Genomic DNA, 27,331 nt, shown 5'->3' with positions numbered 1-27,331 from the left:
TCACCTCTATTATCTGTTTAATCTGGGCCAACGTGCTTTAAGTATGAATTTAAAAGACTGCTGCTGAGAAGGGCCTTTTATCTATGATCTGTACAAACGTTTGCTCCTCCCAGTATATCAGGTTCTTTCAGTTCTCTTAACTTCACCTCTTTGAGAGAGGTTTATTTTACCTCCTTGTAGGAGCTTTTAAAACAGAAAACTGAGAGACTCATGGCAGAAGAAAAACTATTTGACACACAAGACCAAACTTCTGAATGCCTTTCAAATGAAAATAAAGCAAATGTAGTAGCCCAAGTCTAAAAGACAGTTTGATTTAATAACCTTTCAGTAGAACAATCATTCTGGGAGCTAAAGAAAACATGTCCTTCCATTGAAAGGGGCCTTGGAGTGACAGAAGCAGATACATGAATACAAAGGTAACACCAGGAAACCATATGTCATGCACCCAACATCAGAAGTGTTATAGTATCCACTAGTTTCCAGAATATAACCTAATCATGGTTAACAAATCTCACCAAAGTGCACCTATGTGCAGCTAGTATTAGACTAAAATTCAGAGTAAAAGGAAATTATTTCAACAAAGGATTTTGCTTATTCTGTAAATTACTAGATAAGGGCTAGTGCTGAAAGACAAATTTTGTGCATTGAAGGAATTAAATACATAACAAAATTTTATAAATGTTTCCTTAACCAGATGTCCAATTTAAACACATATAACAACAACAAGATTCCATTTATAGAGCGCCTTTCATGTCGGGAGGACGTCCCAAGGCGCTGAAATTGTTTTATATAATTGTTACCCTATTTGCCTTTCCTTCCGACATATTAAAAAGGCCTCTCTTTTACCCATAAAAAACAAAGCAACTTTTGAGAACTGTTATTTCATAAGTCTTTTGACAAATGCAATAGCATTTCCATCTCAAACTAACACTGTTTTTGTCTATTTTTATCCACGACAGGTCTACCCCTCATATATTAACATATCCAGGGCTTGGTATCCATCTTGATTGGTGTGCTGGGAGGTAAGCAGTTGCTGCTTGAACTCTGCACCTCCAACTGGTGGAACCATCGTTTTCTCTCATCCTAGATTGAATTATAAATACATATGTTTTGTTGCATTTCCCACCCCCTTTGTTTTGCATCATTAATACCTCTTTAACCCATCATCCCCTGTCCTCTACCCCATTTTCTCCTTTGTCTTCCTTGCTCTGCCTCTCCCCTCTCTGTCAGTCCTTAAAAGCCTCTCCCTCCCCAGTTCTGAGAAGGGTCGTGTACCCGAAACGTTGACTCACTCTCTCTGGATGCTGCCTGACCTTCTGAGTGTTTCCAGCGATTTCTGTTTTTGTTATAAATACATATGTGTCAGTCTAACAATCTTTCAGAATATAATTATTTTGGAAAGGAACATGATGTTTCGCACTACTCAAATGGTTAAAAGGGAGCTTACATTTACAAATGATTACACTGTTGTCCTTTTCCTAGAAGAACTTGTTTGGAGACTGAGATTTTGGCAGAAATGATATTACTTATCAAGAACAAAAGTCATTTGACAGAAAGGATTATATGAGTCAATGATTGTATTCACGTTTAAGTTTAAAAGTGAAATATTAAGTCTGAAGATGGCCAGTGTCACTAATCAAAAGTACATTCCTTTCTCCCACTTCCAAACATTTAAAGCAAACTCCTCAAAGTCATTTTGCCTATTCCTAGCCAACAAGTTGTGTTGTCATGCACAGTTTATGGTATTTGTGTCACAAACGAACACTTATTAAATGGTGACTACATGCACCAGTGTGAGTTTTAACTTCTAATACCAGGAAGCATTTACACTTTTTTTTAATGACAGTACTAGATTTATTTCTAAGATCATTTTATTCCTTTCTGTAATTTTGTGATGCGGATACAGTAACCAAATCTGTTTGGAAATCAGAACTTTGCTAACTAGAATAAATCGGGGAAAATGATACCTCCAAAATAACAACCTTTCCATACCTGTGTGTTTCAAATAAGGCAATGCTTATGCACTTTTATTAGGTCCATTTATTGCCAAAAAATTTCCCCTTTAAACACATAGCTATTCTAACAGACATAGAAAATACTGAGTTTCACAACCAGCCTACAATCAGAACCTAGACAAAAAAATTAACTGCTCTGAACTCTGACATGACACTTGTAAATTTAAGCAATGCCACCTTGAAAGAGGTAATTATCACCTTTGGTTTCCTTCACTTGCGATCAATAGCACATTATCTTTGCTCTTGACCCAGTAAGATCATGAAAAGTACATTTTTGTAACATACTATTTTTGCCCCTTATACAGCACTTATTCATCAGAGAACACAATGGAATTATGCTACTGATTTGTTTATGTGGAAATTATAAAACTAACCTTTGTATCAAGAAAGGAATACGCTAACAGCTTCAATTTTATTGTTTTGTTAAAGTACTGAAACTGTGCATCTATGTCTGAATATCCTGACGCTATTTTTTNAAGCGTAGTGATAGGAGTTATCTGTAATTTCAATTTAATTATGAGGACCAGCTGGTATATCTTTGACTTGATGCCCTTAACAGACTGCAGCTAGAGAACAACAGTATAGTCCTAGTAATCTCAATCTCAAGACAGATACAATGGATTTACCGATCAATGGGTCCATTTCAATTGGCAAATGATGGGCTTGTTCCAGGGAGTATCCTGGAGCTCCCCTAAGGCCTGCAGGGGAAAAAAAAGAGAATGCCTCACAAATTACACCACTGCTTTAATGTACTTATACAATTTAACCCTTTATCGTTACCACTTACAGCACTAAAAGCACAGTCTATATTATGTTTTACTACGTTGATGAATGCACTGTGTATTTCTGTAGACAAAAACACCAACTTAATCTAGGACAGTGAATAATGATGTCATTTTTAATTTTTTTAAGTTTCAGTGCATTATGGTGAAAATAGCTTCCTATAATAATAATCCTTGCATTTGAGATGTCTCAAAGCGCTTCACAGAATATATTGTAAAATAAATTAACTGTATATTTTGTTGGCGAAACACGGCAGCCAATTGCGCACAGCAGTGTCCCACAAACAGTCACAAATTGATTGACCAAATTATTATATTGTTTAAGGGATTATTACCCCCAGAAAAGCTATCCACCAATCAACTAACAACCGAGTTCTTACTTACTGTTCAGTAAACAGAGGCGTGTGGAGTAAGGAAGCTTGCCCAACGTTTACCTGTTTCATCTTTACCAATTGTTACCAATAAAATAAGCACGCTCCCATTTCCATCTTGGGAAAACAATCTTCTATACTAATAAAGATGAAATGTCTGTCTGTCCGCCAATAACGCAATAACCGATTGACGTAGAGACATGGTTTAAACCTCATTGGAATGGTTCTTGCATGGGGCAGTGTCATGAGCATATTTTTGGGGGGAGTGATCTATGGTTGATGAGCTGTGACTTAAAGAATCTCATCAGACATGTGTGGCAGTTTTACTTAAGGTGTACACACAATGTTTATGGCATGTTAAATGGCTTGTGAGGGGTATCACTGAAATCTACATTCTATTTTTGATCATTTGGTTGCAAATGTAGCTGCAACGGGTACAGCTAGCTTATTTATAAACCAGAAAAAAATCTGTTTGTTTTATAAGTTTAATATCCCTGCAAATAATGTTGTAGCTACCCGCCACATATATCGCACTTATCCATATCTCCTTGGAAGCATTGTGATGCATCATGATGGGGAAGGATAGTTCAGAAAAAAATGAAATGAAAACTTGCTGTAATGCAAACATATTCAGTAGTATTTAGCCCCATTTATGTATTATTACATTTACAAAAGAATAATTTTCCATATTTCATTTTTGAACAATTAATCAAAATTTTACTAGTTAGCAGTTGAATATTATAATTTTTGATTTCACAGCCTTTAGAATCTTTTGAGATATCTGATGTTTGATGTAATAGGAAATAGCATTTAAATAGCACCTTTCATATAGGAAATTGCCTCAAATGCTTCACAGAGATGGTGTGGGAGGGGGATGGAAGAAGGGAGGCAGAAGGTGAACAAATTGCAGTCAATTAGATAGTTATTTAAGAAGAATTTTAAAAGCAGAAAGGGAGAATGTGGAATGTAGGGATTGCGGAGAGATTTTCAGAAAGTAGGAGCAAAGTGAGTTGAAAGTTCACCTGCTAAAGTTGGGTGAAGAGGTTGGGGGATATGAATCAGGACTGAATGGAAGTAGATGGGGGAGTAGGAGTGTGGGATGGAACAAGGATATGGAAGCATTTGAAAGTTAGCACGAAAGTTGATATCAGTTCACTGAAGAATAAGATGCTGATGGAACCTGGTGAGGAGGGGCAAGATGGGCTTGCAGAACCTGGTGCAGGAAAAAATAGACACTGTTACATTCTGGGTAATCTGGAGTATGTGTAGGGTTGAGCTTGGTAGCTGATGAGGAAGGCAATGGCTGAGAAGAAATCAAGTTTGGAGGTGTAGATGAGGGTTTGGGCTGCATTTAGATACGGTGGGAATCAAGATGAGCAATATTGGAAAGCTGGAGGAAATTGGACTTGCTCAAAGGCTGGACGAAAAGTTTGAAGAAACTTGAGGGTGTAACAAATTGCTTGCCTTTGGTTTTGTCGACATTTAATTGAAGGAAGTATTTCAGTTGAATAACCTTTATTTCCTTTGGATTCCTTATTAGCAGAAGTTATGCACAAATGCTATTCTATGAATGGATTGACAGCTTTGCAGAGAGGGGTAATTTTACAAATAATACAATACCAAATAATAATTGCACAATGATTAAATGTAGAAAAGATAGGTTGGCGTATTGGCTATTATTCCTGAGACACTATACATTTTAGAACATGCTAAGGCAATGTTTGGATCTGTATTCTATCAAAACAAAATCAAAACAACTCCTTCGGGAATAAATAGTAGTCAAGAGAGAACCTTTCTTTGCTGGTATGAAAATCATAACAAAATAGTGGAATTTTACTTTAATTCTCTATGCAATTTGGCACATAAATTGCACCTTAATGCATTTTTTTATGATTAACAAAGCAAGAATGAGAGTAGGGAATCTTCCCACTGTGCTCCTGTTAATCCAGCTCACCAAAGCCCTAATGTTAGCTAGTCCTAGCTGGAAAAGTGTTGGGAAGCTTGCCAGATAGTCAGATGGCAAGCTATGCAGTCTTAGCTGATTAAATCTCAGCAGCACACCAAAGCACACTTTGGGGTCCCTAAGTTTTTAAGATTGCAATTTACGCCCAACACTCCCTGCAATTAAGTTAGAAGGGTATGTCTCTCCAGGGAGAGTGTGTGCATTTCATGCCACACATGGAAATTTCCACCTGTAGGTAGCATGCATATGCAGAACCTTCAGTCTGGTTTGGATACAGTTAAGCATGTTAATGGGATATGGCATGTGTCAGACACCCGGCTGATGAAACAAAAATTGCAAATTTAGATGGCAGCGCGACCAATATTTTGAAGGATAGGTAGGTCAAGTATGAAAGCAACTTTCAGATTAGTGCAATTCTATCATCAGGCCTTATAATAAATAATTTTACAGTATTCAATTATCACAAAATGTCTTGACACAAAAAATGTAACTTTAAAATTTAAGTCAAAGGGCACTAATCTCAGCAACAACAATTTACATTTATATAGCTTTGAGAGAATATCTCAAAGTGCTTTACACAGATGCCTGGGAGCCTGGGTTGGGGTGGAGGAAGCTCAGGGGGAAGGAAGAGGGAAAGGTGAATGAAAGCCTGGGCGAAAAGAAAGGTCTTAAATCAGCAAAGAGCAAAGTCTGTGACACAAACCATTGGCACATCACTCTAGTGCACCGCTGATCATGGTGTATTTTTGAAAACTCATTACATTGAATGTAATGAAAGCGAAATAGATTCAAAGAAGACATTTTCACTTACCCACAGTGTTATGCCACCTATTCACTGCAAACAACCTGCTGCAGGTCACGGTGACCACAGCAGGGGTGCTTAGATGAGGCAGCGTGTTGGCTGCCACATGGGTGACTGGGGAGTTTGATGGAAATTTTAGCACCATGATAACATCTTGCTGCATCTGATCCTTAAACATGAGTGGGCTCTGTGGAAGGAAACACTGTTGAGTAGAAATGAGGAGGAGAAAACAGAAGAGGGCAAAAGGGAAAACACAATTAATGTGGAGGTACTGGAAAAGCAGGGATAAAACAGTAGGTAAAGTATGTACATGCATCAGGAAAATATGCTGCTACTTTGGTAAAACAAACAGCACCCACATCTAGGAAATCTAGAATTGGACCAGTATAATAGGGTAGGTATAATGGGGTCCAAGTGGAGCTGGTATCATCAAGGATTATCAGGTATTACAGAAAGGGATTCATATAAAACAAACACAGCATAAAAACATCTCTGTTAACATTATCAATTGCCAACAAAACACTGTACTCATAAAACACTGTTCGTTCAATGTGATTAAAAGAGTTTTAAGTAATAAACAACAATAAAACTTGCATTTATATATTTATATACGTCTTGGAGCGCTTAACAGTGGTGGAGCCTGACGCTAGGAGGAGGATATAATAATAATAATCCTTGAATTTGATTTAGCACCTTATCACGTCTTCAAGATGTCTGAAAGCGCTTCATGGAATATATTGTAAAGTGAATTGACTGTATATTTTGTCGGTGAAATGCGGAAGCAAATTGCGCACAGCAGATATCAATGTAATAGTAAACATAGTACACATAGTAAACTTTGTGAAATAGTGTGAATTTCTAAAATCATTTGATAAACAATAAAATACAATGTAGTACATGATTTTCAGGTACTTTGTGCAATTTTGCATTTGGTACAATTTGTTCAAATATTAAATGCAACTTGTGCTTGCAATGGACAACCGATTCAAACAGTAAACACAATACTACTGAATCCTAGCTTTGAATCTGAATATAAATTTACAAATCCTTTTAGTAATTTGCCAGTTCTCAGAAGTACATGTGGTCTGAAACAAAGACTTCTCCAGTATCACATGGCTTTTATAGCAGCAACAACTATGGCTGACATTCCCTCTCCTACTTTGTACATCTAAAGCAGTCAGTCATCCATAAACAAACTATGCCTCTGCTTCTCTGCTGCCTCTAATATTGACTGCTCTTAAACCAGATATATTTTATCTAAAATGAGGACAGTTTGAATCTTGGGTTATTCAACTGCAAAACTGAAAATATAAGTAGTTGTATTTTTTCTGTTAATTGATCTTTAATGGGATTTGGATCATGGTCACAAGGAATGAAAAATGACGGTTTAAACTGCGATTGGGGCCTCCTCTGTTTCCCTTGGGTGAAGAAGGAGGAGGGAACCAAAGTGATTCGAAAGGCAATTCTTCAAACCTGACATTTAATCTATATACATATAGATTACTTTTGTGACCAATTGTTCCTGAAACTGAGCAGTGGAATTTAAGTATTGTGTATTGGCACACGTTATCTGTGCAGTATATACAAAAATACCTGAAATTATTGAAGTACAATATACAACTCAGCCCTGATTGATATTTGCTCTCAGGTCTTGTCTTGTCCAGAGATGTCTGCTAGTCTCCATACAGGACTGGTGTATAGAAAAATTAGACATAATTCACCTTCAGAATTTCACGTACTAGAAATACCTACAGCATAATCACAATGGGCCAGCTAAAGACTCAAAACACCTATCTAGTAACTAAATTAAACAGTTCATTACACTCTCACTTGTGCATGTGTTTCAGCATGTTTAAATTTAATTTATGTACTACATAATAGATAGCCTGGACAGTTCTTAATAGAACAAAAACCCTTCATATCAAGTCATTGTAGCTTTGAAGCTAGATTACTTTGATAATTTGTAGCAACAATCATTTCATCCTGAATAACTGCTCCTTGATTCTTCATTGTAATTCTGCATTTCATTCTAAACCTGTTTAGGTAAAGTGGATTCCACCAAACACTATTTCTCACCAGGTGCATGGCAGAGCTTCGAGGCGGATGTGGCTCAATAAGCAACTGGGATGGCATTTGTCCAAGATTCTGTATCTGCGCTTCCATGGCCTGGGGAAGAAAAGAATGATTGTCATGATCAATATGCATCAAAGTGATGGGTCAATGCTCTGTTTGACAATGCAAGTACATCCCAGCTCAGCCAAGATTGCTGGAAATTCATAGCAAATGTGTTCCTCTTGCAGTCTGTATATTCATCTAGATGTTAGATCTACCAGACACACTTTTCTCAAACATGCCGTGATTAATCATTGCTTTATGCTCACTTTTATAGGTTACGAGTTAATGCAAAAAATGTTTACTCATGGCAACATGCAGTAAAATAATAGACTACTGACACCAATGCTTTAAATTGAAATACCTCCACAAAATCTGCTGTAAGGAGAAAAGTATAGGGATCTCTAATGAAATAAGGCTCTGGGATCTTAAGAAAAGACAAAATGGGCAAAGGTCAGGATTTTTAAAAAATGATTTTTACATAAGGAAAATGGCAAATATTTTGTTTCTAATTAAAACAAAATCTGGGAACTTCCTGTCACACAACAGATACCTCACAGGCAACATTAATGACATTGCATGTGTTTTGTTTAACATACACCTGCATCATATTGCTTTTTGCACCAGTACAACCAGCCTATTAGCTATATAACCTACTCAACTCTGTTATTCATCTACTTGCAGCAGTTTCCTTGTTCTTGCATAAACCAAACTGCGTGATAGAAAAGGACTCTCTTCTGTAATGAATTAAACGTTACGTAAATTGCCAATTATTTGTTATTGTGGAAAATCAGAAATAGCAGGTTTCAGAATGGCGACAACTCAATCAGCAATGCACAGATGAAAAGCTACAATCTGTCAGGCAATGGGAAAATTCCTTGCAGCTATTTTTATTATCAAGACAAGAGGTAACCAAAAATTTGTTCATTTTCTATAGACGGTCTGATCAGAGCAAATGGAACTAAAAAGTATTATAACCATGGAGCCTCTGTATGCTTGCATCATTACACAAAGTAGGCAGACTAATTCTAACTTAGCACAATTTAAAAACGAGTGAAAGTTAAGGTGTGTTGACAAGAAATCTGTAATTGTGCTGATCCCATCAACTTTTATTCTGCTTTTATTTCCCGAATTGATGAAATGGTAATTAGGCCACGTAATTTAAAAGGGGAAGAGAAAAGCAGAATGTGCAAATGACTTGAAATACTTTCGAGGTGGGGACCAATGCTGCAAGTTTCTCCTTTCTTTTGAGGTCAAAAAGCTCTACACATTTCCACATGATTTAATATGCACACATTGCTAGTTCCCTAGACAACAGGTACACTGTTTTACTGTCATATAACTTCAGTATCTTTAAGGGACCGTGTAAACTACAGAAAATCTACACTAAATATATCCATAATGCAAGTACATTAGGCCTTTTTTGCTCTGATAGTATGACAATCTCTGTAAGTTAGCTTGACATCAGAATCTGTAGAATCTGACATTTGAAGTTTGCTGGGAAGCGAACAATAAATATTGCATGCTCCATACGGTGATCCACTCTGAGTGAAACAGGGTTTTGTTTTTAGCCTCAATCTACAATGGTTCACAATCTGGAAAGTGAAATATTGTTCTTCGGATCTGCCTAACCCTGTGGCTTGGTTGTAAATAATGAACATACATAGATATTTGTACAGCCCAACTCTTTTTATTAACCCTTGCTAGTCATGAGTAGGCCAATACAGTAACAAGATTAACGGGTTCAGAGTATATTAAACTAAAAAGTGTGAATAATTTCCACATACTTATTACAATTCGAGAACTTCTTACAGTCTTCAATCCATTTCAATTTGTTATAGTATATAAAAAATGTATATATGGTACTGCAGATTATTCAGAACTCTGCAGCTCGTTTCCTCTCCCGCCCCAAGTTCCATGAACCAATCACTGATATCCTCACCCATCTCCACCGGTTCCCCATCCCTCAGAGGATCGAGTTTAAAATCCTCGACCTCACTGTTAAAGCCCTCTTCCCAGTTTTGCTGCCCCCTACCTCTGCGACTTAGAGGTATACCAACCTGTCCATTCCCTCTGATTGGCGGGCACTGGCCTGCTCCATGTCCCTGCCCTGTCTCCCCACCATCGGTGGTCGAGCCTTCGGCTTTTCTGCCCCACCGTCAGGAACTCCACTCGGGAATCTTCCGCCTTGGTCCCTCCCTTGCCTCCTTCAAGGCCCATCTCAAGACCTTACTCTTTGACAGTGCCTTCGGCCACCCAACCCCCCCACCACCCACCCGTCTTGATTCCAACTTCCAGCTCAGATACAAACCCTTAAATGTCCAGCGCCTTGGAACGTCCTGCCGATGTGAAAGGCGCTATATAAATGCAATTTTATTGTTGCTGAAAGCAAAGTAACTTGAAAGCAAAGTGACTTTGCTTTGAGTAATAATGTGCACCAGGGAAGCTTAATATATATTTCCCACTCCATGTTACTTCAGGCCTGTTAAACTGAATTTGGTTGCTTTCAAGCACTATTGGGTAAAGAGGGGAGGGAGGAGAATGCACCCCCGGTTCATTCATATTGCAAAAGCGTAAATCAAATTACTCCTGAAAAGACCTTCTCCAAGTTGTCTCAGGAGCGGAACTCCAGTCTGATTCATCTCACGTTTTCCTAATATCTGGATTTTAGTAGCAGAAGAAATAAGAAAAATGCAATGTATTCGAGGATACATAGAAATAGTAAGTCTAAGTAAAATGCTTCATCGAGATTGACCTGCCATTCAGGGAAACCCTTAAAGAACAATAGGAGTTTAAACAGTTTGGTGTAGCAATGATCCTCATGCATTAGTTGAGCTAAGCTGTCATAATGGATTCAACTGATGGTTGTCTTTTGTTGAGAAATGTCAGTTTTTAATTTGACGAGAGGAAGAAAATTATCTGTTTTGCCAACCCTCTAATTTCTTGACAATTTAATGCCATAATGACTGTGGTTAGTACTGAAAACCATGGTTTCACCTGTCAAGGATGAATGAATCAATACCCTCGAGCTGATGATCACATTTGAAAATGTCTTCCATCTCGGGCGGTTTCATAGAATTGCTGGGGGATATAATCACTCTGTGGAACAGTTTCTTTCAACATCAAATTGACATTATCATGATAGGAAAACAACTGAAGAGCAGTGAAACATTACCAGTAGGTTGAAGTGCAACAACAGATCTGCTCACTGTTTTCAAACACAAGTAATGACTATAACTCTATCAACTCCAGTAAAACATTTTTTTTTAGAATAAGTTCCTATTTTTCATGACCACATTGCTTCAAAAGGTGATTTTCAAATTAAGTGGTTAAATCTAGGTTATTGTTAGATGATAAAAGAAAAGTGAAACTCAAATATAAATTAGTACTGACATTACAGATACATTTCTATTACTCCAAACATGTTGTTTATTTCAACACATGAAAATTTACTAAACCTTAACAGATTATTTCAGCAGAATCAGAGGAATAGAGCAATTTTGGCTGGGAAACATTTGTGACTTGACTTATAACAGCAACAAGTCACATAGAATAATAACTACTTCTGAATAATGAATACAGTGAGTTAAGAAGCATAACAGAGTTTTAGGTAGTATCGTAAAATTCAAGAAAGAAGATCAAGAACTTTATGCCTGTCATCAGACACAAAGACTAGGTTACTGATTAAGTCTACAACAAGGTACTTATTATTGTCTATCAGAATTGTACCCTAAATTATTTTCTCTACTGTTGTAGGGCTATGTTGTGGGCCCGAGGCTCTCCTGCTTGGCTCCCATTAGCGCCTCCTCATCTCAGGCGTTGACAGCATCACTACTCCTGGATGCACTCTCCTTCTCATCGTGCCAGTACAGAATCTTGGTGTCTTGTTTGACCCTCAACTGTCCTTTGAATGCCACATCCATGCCATTGCCTTCAGCCACCTTCGCAACAAAGCCCGCCTCCACCGCTATCTCTCCCCTCAGGCTGCTGAAACCCTCATTCCACTCTTTCATTATATTCAGGCTTGACTATGGTAACTCACTGTTCGCCTGACTTCTCAATTTTTCTCTCCACAAGCTGCAAAGTATTCTGCAGCTCGTGTCCTCTCCCGCACTAAGCTTTGTGAGATGATCACCCCCATCTTTGCCCAGCTTCACTAACTCCCATTCCCAGAGGATCGAGTTCAAGATCCTTGTCCTCACCTTTAAAGCCCTCCACGGTCACCAACCTATCCGCTTCCGCCCATTCTGCAGTCACTGACCTGCTCCATCTTCCTCACCCTGCCTGCTCCACTATCAACGGACAGGCCTTCAGCCTTTCTGCCCCCAGCTTCTGGAACTCCGTCCAGGAGCCCTTCCTCCCCTTGCCTCCTTCAAGCCCTGTCTCAAGACCTTTCTTTTTGACTGTGCCTTCGGTCATCTTCCCTCCTCCACCCCCCTCTGATCCCAATCGCAGTTCGGGTGCAAAACATTGACCAGCACCTTGGGCTGTCCTCCCGACCTGAAACAATTTGTTGTTGTTATGTTCCATTTGACTTTAAACTAGATAGGTGTTACACTAGCAAAAAGGGCATTATTCATTTTGAGATGAAAGATCTGAATCTACAATGGATTGTGACACAAGCCCTTAAGAATAATATTTTCTATAAGATGTAGAACCTTCAGTGTTATGAAGGTTAACATAACTTGTTTTATTTTAAAATGTAGTGAGTTTTTAAAAAATGTAGTGTGTCACAATATGTATTGCCTTGTCCAGTGTGTCATACAAAGATCACCATTACTAAAGGAGATAAAACATTTAAGAAATCTTAAGACAAATTATAAGAATAATAATAAAAAACAAAAACAGAAGGTGCTGGGAACCCTTAGCAGGTCAGGCAGCATCTGAGGTCGCTGATCCGAAACATTGACTCACTTTCCTTTCTCCATAGATGCTGCCTGACCTGCTGAGTGTTCCCAGCGACTTCTGTTTCTGTTTTCAGATTTCCAGAATCTGCAGTATTTTGTTTGTTTTGTAATAATAATAATCCTTGAATTTGATATAGCACCTTATCACGTCTTCAACATGTCTCAAAGAGTCTTCAACGTCCTAGAAAGTTTCTGAGTAACACATTTGTTATACTGCACTGCAACATAATAGTGAATCTCTCTATTTGTCATATTTCATAGGTTTAAACATCTTTACTATCCTGCTTTATTATCTTTAATCAACTGAGCATAAATGCTTGCATTTAAACCTGAAATAGTTTTTTTCCAGATTGCACTGAATTAATGTTACTGATTTGACCACTTATACTTCAGTAAACATCTGCTTCAGGGTTATACAGCACAGAAGGAGGCCATTGGGCCCATTGTGTCTCTGCCGGGTCTTTGAAACGTACTATCCAAATCAATCCAATTCCCCCACTCTCTCCCCATAGCCCTGCAAACTTTTCCTCCCCAAATAATTATCTACTTCGCTCTTAAAAGTTGTTATCGAATCGGCTTCCACCACCCTTTCAGGCAATACATTCCAGATCCGAACAACTTGCTGTGTGAAAAAAATTCTCCTCACCTCCTCTGTTTCTTTTAACAACTATTTTAAATCGATGTCCTCGGGTTACCGACCCACCGGCCAGCAGAAATAGTTTCTCCTTGTTCATCCTATCGAGTCCCCTCATAATTTTGAAAACTTCTATTAAGTCTCCTCTTAACCTTCTCTGCTCCAAGGAGAATAATCCTAGCATCTCTATCCGCTCCTGATAACTGAAGTCCCTCATTCCAAGTACCATCCTGGTAAATCTCCTTTGCACCCTCTCCATTGGCTTGACATCCTTCCTAAAGTGTGGTGCCCAGAACTGAACACAGTCTCTAGCTGAGGCCTAACCAGTGTTTTATAAAGGTTCATTAATAATAATAATATATAATAATCCCTCTAAAACCAAAACAATAATAAATTGGTCATTTTCAATCTATGACTGTTTGTGGGACATTGCTGTGCGCAATTGGCTGACGCGTTTGCCCACAAATATACAGTCAATTCACTTTGCAGTCCGTTCTGTGAAGCTCTTTGGGACGTCCTCCCGACGTGAAAAGCGCTATATCAAATGCAAGGATTATTATTATTATTCATCATAACTTCCTGACTTTTGTATTCTTTTGTATTGTGTCCCTATTTATAAAGCCTAGTATCACATATGCTTTTTTAACAGCCTTATCTGTCTGTCCTGCCATCTTCGCTTATATGAACCCCCCAGTCTGTCTCTCTGTTCCTTCACCCCCTTTAAGACTGCACCATCAGTTTATATGGCCTCTACTCATTCTTCCTCCCAAAATACATCACTTCGCATTTCTCCATATTAAACTTCATCTGCCACGTGTCTGCCCATTTCATCAGTCTGTCTATGTCCCTTGCGGTCTACTACTATCCTCCTCACTGTTTACTACTTTTGCTAGCTTAGTATCATCTGCAAACTTGGAAATTGTACTCCTTATACCCAAGTCCAGGTCTTTTATGTTATTAGCTGGAGTTAGATTAGAAGATTAGCCATGATTGAATGGCGGGGCAGACTCGAAGGGCCGAATAGCCCACTCCTGCTCCTACATATTATTATTATTATTATTATTATGTTATATTTATATAGTCCAGGTCATTCATTGTTATTTCAGTTGCTGCCAAACAAATCTTTAGAACCATTTTAGGATTAAAGGACTTTATTTGTTTCCTGGAAACTAGAGTCTTTTGAATTTTTAATAAAACAGTACAAAATAATAGTAATGGTCTGTGTTATTGGAGATGAATCAAAATTGAGTCGAGCACAATTTTAGAGACAGGTTTGATCCGACTCTTAAATCAGGATTCAAGCCCAGTCAATAACACATAAGAAAAGTAATACTGTCTGCTTGAGAACAGTATTAGAGGAAATTTAAGTAAATCCAATCTGAAATTAAACAAACAACCTATAATTTATGATAATAAATTGGATTCAAAATGTAACTGTTTTAAGGCTTTGACATGCACACACATTCACACATATCACGTTCCAAGCATATACGACTATTTTGTTTCCTCCCAACAATAAAGCATTCCTGCTCAATTTAAGTACCGACTCCAACCAATCTCTGAACCTTCGCTGGTTTACTCAATCGTAAACACATGGTACGTTCAATGCAAATTCCTTTTAGTTATGATGCCTTTTATCAAGATTTGGGAAAGTTGTGGTGATGTAGAATGGAAGTCTGCTGAAAATATTCGGATTTCTCTGTGTTATGTTTCGATGCAGATCAATGCTTAGATCTGGTACTGTGAACTAAGTCTTTTCAAACAACTTCACTAAAATGGGAACATCACTCTTGTCAGTGCCACAACAACTAGATGTGCTACAGGTATACATACCCTTCTGCAACAGCCATAGCAGATAGTGTTGTTTCAAACAACTTCCAGTGAGATAGATGGATGAGCTCATCCCATTTCAGTGCTGTGTGCAATCAGCCTGGGGGCAGTTTCAATGTGTGGATCAGACTGGAGTTGGTCTAATGTCTCTGGAATAGGCAGTCGGTTCTCAGCGATTGATAAGGCTATACTGGCTCCATCCTGTTTTTCTAATATCAAAACTGAATGTCCTGACAGTGCTAAATGATTCTACTGTTACGTCTGCTCTATGTTCTCATTCCAACCAAATAAAAATGGTGGTATCCTCAGCACATTTTATCGTATCAAATTCTAAATCTAAATCAACTTCCCCTTTTCAAAGCATTCAACCTTTTATAGACCCTTGTCAGTGGTTCATTTTTGCACAAGCTGACTGCAGACATTCTAATTTTCAAGATTGTATTTCATCAACACCCTGCCAAAACTATCCTGTGTCCCTCTGCTGTTATACGCTTCAGTGGTTCTTGCAAGGCACACGCAGAAAAAATGCTTATGTGTGTGTCCATAACTTTTTGTGATGGTAGAGACCAATACCTTTTCTTCTGCATGAGAGGTCCAGTGTACCTTCATCAGGAACAAAGCTACACTGGTGTGCGATGCAAGATAATCCTAGAAATTCAGTTTACTGTTTGTTCCCATTAAATTGCAGGTCAGGCAATATTTTGCACATAGCAATATTGGAATCTGACCAGTTGCATTTGGTCCTTAGTTGTAAATTCTTTGGCTTGTAGTTTTAGGAGAGCATAAAGCTGAGCCAGAGGCAAGTGTACTGACCTTCAACTGTAATACAGAAATATATTATTCATGCAACAGAATACAGTGGCAGATCAAGAGCTCTAGTGCTCAGGCACTTGATTCTCAACTGAGAAGCCCTGCAACTTGCACACCAATCCTGTCTGACATTTCCGCTTCAGCTTTTCGTAGCTGGCTAGTTTCCCAGCCTCAACCAAGTCATCTGGGAGAAGGAGGGAGAGAAAAAAAGCCAGGAAGGATTCGATACACATACTGGCAAAGAACAATGGTTGCTCGGTTGAACAAAAAAGATATCTATGGGCTGCATTTGCACATTTTCATCCGAGGAAAGCTATGGGATCAATTTAGCAGTCCATTCAATAACTGTCACATTAAATTTGCTGGAGATAGACCTCTTCCATCCAAACCCCCTCCCCCACCAGCCCGCCCAATGCCATTTTCAGTGGTATCATCCAAGGAACGAATTGATATGGCATTGCACATCAGCTCATGCCTTTGTGACTCCTGGTTAGAGGAATGCCAGCTTTTTGAGTTGACTGCTTAAAATGTCAGCGTTCCACTAGCCAGCAGTAATAGGGCACAATATGTAATTTCTATATAGTGTGGGCTCAATTACTTGGACATTGTCTCCAATGTGATGGTTGGGAGGGGGGGGGGGGACCTCCAGCATATTAATAATAATAATAATCCTTTAATTTGATATAGTACCTTATCATCTCATTGAGACGTCTCTTCAGCACAGTGTATTTTGTAGGTGAAACACTGCAGCCAATTGCGTGCAGCAGTGTCCACAAACAGTTGTGGATTGAGTGAGCAAGTTATTAAATGTGATAAAATATCGAATACACCTCTAAACTGACCCTTCTCTTTCCACCAAAGAGTAGGCTGGATAGAGCACATTAATGAAGACTGTATGAAACACTTACCTTAACAATTTAGTAGAACTTACTGTACAAAAACAAAGAAATGAAATGAATAGAACTTTTTGTTCAATTCTCTTTTTAAGGAAAAGCCCCACATATTAGGTCAGTCTAGACTGCACATTTCTCCCTGCCTCTGGCAATATTACTCTGTGATCTGCCAACACGAGTCATGCTTTTGGCAGGGAGGGACAGACTATCTCACCATTTTCCCTTTTGGTGGAACGCTCCATTTCCATTGACATGTTCCCTTAACAACCAAAGTGAGACACAACAAAACTCATCCATAACAGTTGGAACAGAGAGCAAGCAATGAGATGAGAAGACACAAGGCTTTGCCTGTTTCCCCGTCTCTGTTTAGTTTCCTGATTTCTCAATGGAAACACTGGAGATGACACTGCAGGCTTTTTAAAATGTGTGTAATACCACTAACTACAAAATAAGGACCAAACAAGGTCATGTTGGATGATTGAGTAATATAATATATTCTTCTTTTCTGAGAGTATTTCACTTGAATTCTGCTAGATAGTTTGTTTTATTATAAATGTTTCTCTTTACCCAACTGCATTCATACTTATTTTGCACAGAACAGATGGTAAATATCTAGGGATATCTGCAGCACACTAACACAGCTCCACTGCTGCACTGGAGTTTCAAAGCATATTTCTCTTAAGCTTTGCATACCAGCTGTCACGTTTTCATAATGTTCTGAATAAATATTAAAAACCCCTTAGTGTTTCTTTTGTTCATGAAACAACCTGGTGCGATTGTAAGGGGCAGAACTTTTTTTTTGAATAAGGCATAAATCAAATATATTTTTAAAAGAAAACAATGTGTGTCAACTTTATCAATTTAAAATTATGCAAAGAAACAATAAGCTTAATTTAATAATCCCGCTGATTGACCTGCCGACAGCATATATTTATCTGTGTAGATTCAGCACGTGACATCACACCAGTCTACATTTACTCAACAGCCCAAAGGCTTGAAAGGGTTTTTTATGGTCTTAAATTACACAGCTTGATGTAGTGAAATACTACACTGTGACATTAATGATAATGATGAGTTTTGTCTTTTAGTGGCAGATTTGTTACACATGTATATAGCCTTAAATGGTGCAAATATATCCTAAAAGGATTTCTCTGGGCCCATTAAAATCATGTTGTGTTGACCTTCAAACAAAATTGTCCAAAAAANTGCCCAGACAAAGGAAAGGTGCTTTGAAAGAGATGTAACCCTATAAGATATTTTTATGACTTCCAACTCTCCTTGTGTAAGTTTTGTTCGTTTGTTGATTGTTTTAACCATTGACATTGAAGGGACAACAGGTCTCATGCATTTTGGGGTAAGGAAAACAGGAACAACAACTTGCATTTATACAGCGTCCTTCATGAGGTATGGCATCTTGGAGCACTTAACAATGGTGTAGTTTGATGCTGAGCCAGGGAGAAAGGGGAGGTGAAGGGGAAAGTCTTCAGGTATGGTCTGAAGATGGGCAAAGAGGGGATAACACAAAGGGATTGAGCAAGTAGTGCCAGAGGTGTGGGTATAGTAGCTAATAGCGTGGCTGCCGATGGTGGAGAAGAGAGGTTAAGGGATGTGCAAAAGGCTTCAGCTGGCTAAGTGAAAGGGGCGCTTATTTCATTTTGCCCACAACATATAGTCAATTCACTTTACAGTATATTCTGTGAAGCGCTTTGAGACTCCTCAACGACGTGATAGAACGCTATATCAAATGCAAGGATTATTATTTTATTAGAGGAGGGGGGTGTGAGCAGGTTGTAGAGGTAGGGAGGTGCTAGAAACCTTTAAGTGATCTGTAGGTGCATGGGAGGATCTGGAAATTGAGCTGCTCTGCAATGGGGAACCAGTGGAGCCGGCAAGGACTGGAGTGATGGGGAAAAACACCAAGGAGAAGCGGCCAACATTTAGAATGCTTACCTCTCCATGGCCTGCAAGGTTCTCTTTATATTGTTTATGCTTCTTTCTGTTGTATTGGATGCTACAATTTTCATTTAAATTTTTAAAAAAAAAATAGAATTCTGCTATTACTTGTAGTCACCCAATAATAATAATAATAATAATCCTCGCATTTGATATAGCGCCTTATCACGTCTTCTAGACGTCTCACAGAATATACTGTAAAATGAATTGACTGTATGTTTTGGAGGCGAAACGCGGTAGCCAATTGTGCACAGCAGTGTCCCGCAAACAGTCGTGGATTGAGTGATCAAATTAATTGTTTTTTGAAGGAATTATTACCCATGGAAAAGCGATCCGCCAATTGACTAACAATCAGGTTCCTACTTACTGCTAAGTAAACAGAGGTATGTGCAGTAAGGAAACATGCCCAACGTTTCGCCCTGCAGGGAATTGAACCCAGGTCCTCTTGCTTGCAAGGCGAGTGCTCTAACCACTAAGCTACTGGACTCCACATGGTGATTTCCACAAAATACCAACCAGATGCAGACCATACAATAATTTGTGTTGAAGTTTCCTTTTAAAACTAATAGTGTGAAAGCCTTTTCCGAGTTTAGAATAGTCTACAAACAATAAAAACAAATATTATCTCTTCAAGAAAACATTTGACAGGTATATCTAACGGATCACATCAAGTCTTTCACATAGCATTCACATAACATATCTTTACAAAAGGAACCTCTTTGCTTTGCTAAGGATCAAAAATATCCCCACAAATTTTGGATTTATTTTTTATCAGCGCATTTTGAAAAATACAATGCAAAATGACAAGTGTAGGTTGAATATTGACCTGTAGCCCATAGCAATGCATGTTACTTCTAAATAAACTGAGCAATAAGCCTACTGTCTCAAAATTAATTCGCACACAAGAGGTTATGAACAATATCTGAGGTATTTTTGGCTAGTTACAAATATGAGTTTTAAACTGCATGTGAAGCAGATTGTTGGAAAAAATTAGGTTAAATAGACTTCTGCAGCACAAAACAAGTACTTGTGTGTGTCCTCGCAACTGTAGAAAACTGTAACCTATCAGTACGTGTTACAATTTTAGCATCTGATGCTTTTATTTTGCATACCTCTCGAAGGGCAGTATCTGTGATACTGTCTAGATTCACTGAACCCTCATACGTCAAGTAGTGGAAAACATTGAGACCACGAACTGCCTCTGGCCCTCGTTGTTTGTATCCAAAAATAAGGTCAATCCATTGATGCAGTTGGCAAGAAACAAATTCACTTTCCAAGGCCTGTAGGAAAACAATATATATATATTTAAAATGCACGTCTCTATAATATTGTACAATTATAAGGGGTGTATTTTGTTTCTCTTTCGTTTCCAATGGAAAATTGTTTAGACTGAATCATAGTCCCAATTTTCAAATTCTGTCGGTTGAGAAATTTGAATCATTAGGCTACCAAAATGATTTGCATTTTACAGTTTTGGGTAATTTTTGAATTTTTAAAGATATAAGGTGGAAATCAAGGTAAAATGTATTCTCTTTAACTTACCCAAGCTCACGCAAAGTGTTAAATATGATGACTGCAAGCATTATTCTGATTTTTATCAGACGTTATACTAATTTGCGTTCCGGTTTCTTTTTAAAACTAACAGTATGAAAGCCCTTTTCAAGTTTAAAATAATCTACAAACCTTAAAAGCAGTTACCATCCCTTTAAGAAAATATTTGACAGGTATATCTGATCATATCATTGTAGCCTGACCTCATACATTTTCATTTTCTCTGTTCACCGAACAATTTAAGAATTAGGAAATACAAATCATCATAATGTAGTCATCTTCAAGGTCAAGTCACCGCAGTTTACTGAATTATGCTGACATTTTAGCTGCCATCATCATGTTTAAACAGCTTTCCAGAACTTACAACAGTAAAGAGATATTTCAGAGTTGAATATTAGAACACATAGACCAAAATGTCTACGCAAGCTGTCTGTGCACTGTTTTAAATTAGTTTGCAGTTTCCAAACCTTAAACAGTTCCTGATTCCATTTAACAGCTGTATTCTGACCTTCAAGAGATGTTAACCCTATAAGCATATAGCAATGCTTTTGTCCCACATATAAACACAACTTTTTAGCCCTTTGAAACATTCAGAAATTTTTTTTGAACATTTATTGAAATTGTTTTTGTAAAATTAATTCTTCCCCCAAAACATATTTTCTTTATTCAAACTATTATTTGAAATGAAAACCTGACTAGATTGTAAATCAGAGAATTTAATACAAAATGTATACTTTCATGTAAACAGTGTGGCATTGTTCACTTGACAATGTCACGTAAGAGAAGTTGCAGGCCTGAGAGACAAATTACATAATTAGGCAACCTAGGAGGTAAGTACCAGCCGGCGTCTCCATTGCAAAGGCAACAGAGCTCTGAAATGGTTAGTTCTGTGACATGAATAGAGCCAGACCTCCCCTCAAACTGTTTGAACAGAAACAAGACTGTGTAACGAGCAAGGGACCTTTTATAGTGCAAACCTAATTCTGTCAAATTTGAGGGTTTAATTTGTGGATTGCGCTCACCAATGTGAACATAGAATCACAAAATGTTACAGCACAGAAACAGGTCACCTGGCCAATCAATTCTATTTGGTGTTTTTCTCCACTTGGGCCCCTGAGACTAATCGCTTTAAGCGTTCTGAGACGCTAGCCTGCGTGGAGGGCACTATATACATGCAAGTTATTGTTGTTGTTGTAATCCAAATCTCCTGATTGCTCCTCAAAACCCTTTAATCTTATTCTTTATCGGGCATTTATATAATTCCTTATTAAAAGATTTTAATGTCTCTGCCTTATGAACAGTTTGTAGCAGAAAATTCTACATCCGAATCACCCTGTTTGTAAAGATTTTTTTAAAAACCGCCTCTTCAATCTTTTTTGATCCCGTTTTAAAATTGTGTCTCTTTATTGCTCACCGGTAGAAATAATCCATCACTAATTATGCTATCATTGTATGCCCTTATAAATTTAAGGCTTCTGTCAAGATACCCCTTAACTAAATATAATTATGCAGCACTTGTGATGAAATCCCCACATTGCCACATTTTAGTGTGTACACTTGCCACTAGCAGTATACAGCCTTAAAATTTCTTCCATCATCGGAGAAGACTCATCGTGGGTTAATTAAGGACAACAACAACTTGCATTTATATTGAGTACCCTTCACAAAAGATAAGGTATAAGATAAGGTGCTTTACGATGATGGGGTTGGACACCAGCAAGAGAGAGGGGAGAGGGAAAGGGAGGAATGGAGAATTAATGAGTTGGAACGGTGTCAGCCTGGCTCAGTTGGTAGGACTCTTGCCTCTGAGTCAGAAGTCTGTGGATTCAACCCCTTTATTGGGGCTTTTGTGCTCATATTCCAAGTTGACAGGGAATGTTGCATTGTCGGACACACTGTCCTTCATATCTGCTTGTTCAGGCGGATGTTAAAGATCGCGCTATTCAAAAAGACTGGAGAGTTTCTTCCGATGTCCTAGTTAACAATGCTCCACAAACAGCCAAGAATGGATGACCAACTGTATAAAATTAGGCCACTCATTCTTGGCTATTTGTGGGATACTGCTGTGCACAAATTGGATGATGCACTTTCCTACAACATTACACAGTCAATACACTTTACAGTAAAATTGCATTGAGCCATTTAGATGATAAGGATAAGTGATAAGGTGCTACATCAAAAGCAATGATTAATAATAACATAAGAACATGGCCATTAATATCTTTGCTTCTAGTGCAAAGCAAAGGAGTCACCCTTTCACAATCCACTTTCAAATGTCCTTCTGAAAGGTTGAGTCAACCAAAATTGCATCATTAATAATGCCAAATAGGTGCTGAATTATGTGTTAATTTGGCTTCATTTGGCTGCTACAAATGTCACATAGGTAACAACTGAATTTACCTGTAGTAAGACATAATGGTGTTAGGTGAAGAGCTGTATTACACAGAGATAAGTACTGATTGATTCAGTTCCGTATATCTATTTTGATGCATGGAGCTTGGTTATTGGACAATTTTTAAAAAATCTAAGTTCTAAGTGGAATTGAATAATTAGAAAAAAGATTTTCTATTGAAAATTGAAGTTAATATTATGAACAGAGCATTTGGTGGCTATGAGCTTTCCAATTTGAAACAAAGTGAAGCTGACAACAACACTCCCAGAATGCCTTAGCTGCCGACTCCTTTGCCTCCAGATATTCGGCATACTTGAACAACAAGCTGAACGTGTTCTATTTATGGCCATCTCCTCACAAAAGCCTGCTGGGATTGAATGGCTGAGTAATGCTGCTGATGCACATCTGCGAAAAGCTTTTTAAAACTGGTAAATTATGATTGATGAAGCCCAGCTATCATGTAATATTATCAGGGACACTCGGTGCTTCTGTCCTTTGGTAACATCATAGAGGTCAAACTAAAATCATGTTAGTATTGAACACTTTAATAAGGTTACAAGAAAATGTCTTTGGGAAAGGTCTAGCCATTTGCAGTCTTGGAAGAAAGGCTACTTGCAGTTTACCCAATATTATTCAAGAACCAGACATCATTCTTACCATCCTGTTGATACGGACGAAATCCTCTGGCTTCTTTGCCCACTGTGGAAGCTCGACATCAGAAACAGCAGTCCCATCTTCTCGGACACCAAGATTATAGGTATTACTGTTCACAAACATTTCGGGTAAGTAGTAGAATTCTGGGATCAACTCCTGGTCAAGTGAGAGGAGAAAAAGTTAATTTTATTTAAAATCTTATATTTTTTGTCAAACTTTACCACCTCATTTGATATAATTTGTCTGCAATGATAGGTTACATTCCGGGTATAATGAATTGTAATATGTATTTAAAAATGATTACATGCATGACCACTATGCAACTCAGAGCAAACTATGTTATCTGCTTAATGGATTTGTATGACCTGAAATTATCATTGTCATATTGGAATGTACTAAAGTTTATTACTTTAGATACCACACAAGTAAAAACTTTAAATTTAGATGCCCCTTTGCTTTCAAGTGCAATTAAATTATCCAAATCATTCATAAAAGATATATGAGTTCCTAGCAAACAAATGGATATCTTGACATAATTTCTAAATTTACATACAATACAATACAAAATTACATTTGTAAAGCGTCTTTCACGTTGGGAGGACATCCCAAGGCACTGAACAGTCAGGGATTAGGACCTGAGCGGAGCGGAGGTTGGGGGGTGGTGGTGGTGGGTGTGTGGTGGAGGGCAGAGAGGGTGGCCCAAGGCACGGTCAAAGAGGAGGCTCTTGAGGTGTGCCTTGAAGGAGGCAAGGGAGGAAGTGAGGTGAAGGGGAATGTTCCATTTGTGAAGAACATTGATCTGCATGTTAATAAAGCCGAGGTTCCAAGAGGCAAAACAGACTAATCTCATTTGTTAATGCAAGCTGTTAATACATTAAAAAACATAGATTGAAAAAGAAATTTGCATCCATCACCTTATGAAACTCAGTTTCTTATCAACTGACAATCATTAGGCAAGGGCAGAATCTATTAAATTACAATTTTCTTAATGGAAAAAAGCTTATTTTGAACACACAAAGCAACCATCCCCCAAATATTGTGAATTTAAACAAAAATAAGGTATGAATTATTTAATCTGCAAAAATCGACATAAACATGATTGTAAGCAATGTGATTACTTTGGCAGATAATGAGCTGTTACTGATTTTTGTTCATCTTGTTTTTTTATTAGGTCTATCTTTATTAATGTAATTTACATCGGAAGAACATGTAATGAAGATTGTTGCGGTGTTTTGTCACATCTCATTAAACTGTGTGATGCAGGTGATGCTTCAGTAGTGCAGCATTCCGGTGCACCTTGAAATGGTACCATGTGGGTTTGCTGCAAGACTGCTCACGTGCTGAGATGCTGATGTGATCCAGGTTGTCTGGAAGACTGGGTCGAGTCAGAGCAAGATCCCATGGGTGTAAAGAGGAAAATCTCAAAGGCAAATCTGCATGTGCCACTCACAGATACATCCTAGTGGCTAGTGAGAGTTCAGGAAGAGTTTTTTTTTAGGTGCACCGGGTGTCTGACACATGCTGTAATCCAACGCCATGATTAACAGTATCTAAACTAGACGGTTTCACATGCCCCTTAGAAATTTGACGAGAATGAGTGCGTACTTCCTCCCTGAAGGGACGCATCCTGCTTACCTAATTTCAGAAAATATTAGGCATAGATTGGCAGGAGCTAACCTGACCCTCCAATTGTCTGTCATCAAAAGTGCGTTGGAATACTATGGACCTGCCTGGATCAGGAACAGCACTACTGAGATCGCCACAGAGGATTGATGCAATTCTAATTGGCAGCATTACATCTTGCTTACCCAAGGAGGTTAGGCACTAGTTGGTCATTACTATTAGTCATCCGACAAGTCTAGGTTTATGCCGCCCTTGTTAAGTGAATAGATGAAGAGGAAGAAAATGTCTGTCTGATGGATTGGGGAATAATGTAGAGGGACCTAAAGTGGAGCAAAATGACTCCTGGAATAGGGATAGTATATTTGAAGATGTTCTTGTTTGTTTAATTATGATGTGACATGACAAAACATTAAAAATAAGTTGTCTGATACAACTCTAAAGTTCAAAATTAAGCCATATGAGGAAAATAAACTTTTTTATATCATAAATATTTCATAACTGGAAAGGAAATAGACATTTCTTCAGTGATACAATGTTTAAAATAAAGACAGTCCAGAGACATTAGCACAAAATCCCATTAAGTGAAATCCGAGTGTATGTTTCTGTATGAATTACACATGATTCTGAGTGCATTTTAAGTAAAGCTTTCATTACTTTATATCTTTTCCAGTTTGAAATCCTGAAAAATACCCATGTTTCAACCTGACAACTGATTTTTGGGGGAAAACTTCTAGTACTGAACATTAGAAATTAAATTAGGGAAACGTACTGAAGCAAAGTGCATTTCTAACTCGATTTTTAAAAAAAACTAAACTATAAAGAAATTATCCTAGATTTGTAAAGACACCAAAAACATTTGAGCTTTGAAGCTTAATGCAATAGGTCATAATATTTCAAACCTTGAATTTGTACACAACTTTTATTAATACTTGTCTTTTTAATTCTGTTACTTCAAATGGCTTTATAACAGGAACTCAGAATGTCTTGACGTTATTGCTGAGGATAAATAATTGCCTTTTTTATATTTTCTCTAGTCTGCTATATAGGTTTTATCTTGGTGCGTTTGGTAGCACTTTTGCCTCCGAGTCAGATGTTTGTAAGTTCAAGCCCTATTTTGGGACTTTGAGCTCATACTCTAGGCTGCATTCCAGTGCAGTGCCTGGGGGAGTACTGCATTGTCAGAGGTGCAATGCTTCAATGAGTTATTAAGCTGAGGTCCTGTATATCTGTTCAGGTAGACGGGAAACATGGCACGGCGCTATTTGAAAAGAGAAAGGGTTTCTCTCAGTTACCTGACTAAGAATCTTCAAGATTATAAATTAGTCATGGCTGTTTGTGGGATACTGATGTGTGCAAATTGACTTCCTACAAGTACACGGTTACTACATTTTACATTAATGTTGTTAAGTATTTTAAGATGCCATCCCAAAAGAAATCCGTGATATCAAATGCAAGGATTATTACTTTATCACAGTGGTTGGCCTGAAGCCGGACAAGGCATGCGATGGACTTGTCAGCCTGCTGATTAGACACTGGACATGTATGAGACTGCCAGTTAGCAGGAGATCAGCTTTATTCAAATTTTACTTAATGACATAAACTAGTATCTGCTAACTAGCACTCCATTGAGCTTTGAGCCCAATCACTGTGACAAAATCGGGGAGAAGGGGTTAAAAAACAGTCAACGTCTTTAGTTACAGAACTAAACTACACAAGGTAGAGCTATGAACAGTACAATTAACATATTACCAATTGGAATATTTAACCCACTGTTTTATTTGTGCCTTGGCATCTATCAGCGTTTCATTACTTTTATTTTGAAAACTTTCCTTAACGCTCCAATATCTAACAAGTATAATCCTAACAAGTTGCAATTCTTCTCATTTTCCTTATTTAAATCGACTAACATTAACATTTCCTTTCTCTTTCCTATGCCATATGCTAACACAATTTTTTAAATAAAATCTGCCTGGAGCCTCCGATTTCCCAGTTTCTAGCAGGAGATTAAATTCACCAGATTACATTGTTACAAGCATTAA

General features: G+C 37.9%; 1 protein-coding gene across 2 annotated transcripts in view; it reads right to left on the bottom strand.

The window, feature by feature from the left end:
- Positions 1-27,331, bottom strand: part of LOC121848913 (neurobeachin-like) — a 158,058-nt gene that overhangs the window by 26,190 nt on the left and 104,537 nt on the right. The window contains exons 11-16 of one of the 2 annotated variants that reach the window (XM_042334623.1): positions 23,673-23,825; positions 20,185-20,352; positions 8,410-8,472; positions 8,010-8,099; positions 5,943-6,135; positions 2,642-2,713 (exon numbers count right to left, since the gene is read on the bottom strand). In XM_042334623.1, coding sequence (XP_042190557.1) covers positions 2,642-2,713; positions 5,943-6,135; positions 8,010-8,099; positions 8,410-8,472; positions 20,185-20,352; positions 23,673-23,825 — 739 coding nt within the window. The remainder of the gene's footprint in view (positions 1-2,641; positions 2,714-5,942; positions 6,136-8,009; positions 8,100-8,409; positions 8,473-20,184; positions 20,353-23,672; positions 23,826-27,331) is intronic. The other variant, XM_042334622.1, reaches the window with a different exon arrangement.

The sequence above is a fragment of the Callorhinchus milii genome, unplaced genomic scaffold (assembly GCF_018977255.1).
Source record: "Callorhinchus milii isolate IMCB2004 unplaced genomic scaffold, IMCB_Cmil_1.0 Scaffold4, whole genome shotgun sequence".
NCBI classification, from domain to species: domain Eukaryota; kingdom Metazoa; phylum Chordata; class Chondrichthyes; order Chimaeriformes; family Callorhinchidae; genus Callorhinchus; species Callorhinchus milii.
The sequence above is the reverse complement of the archived record's forward strand: the minus strand, read 5'-3'. Positions and strand labels throughout refer to the sequence as shown.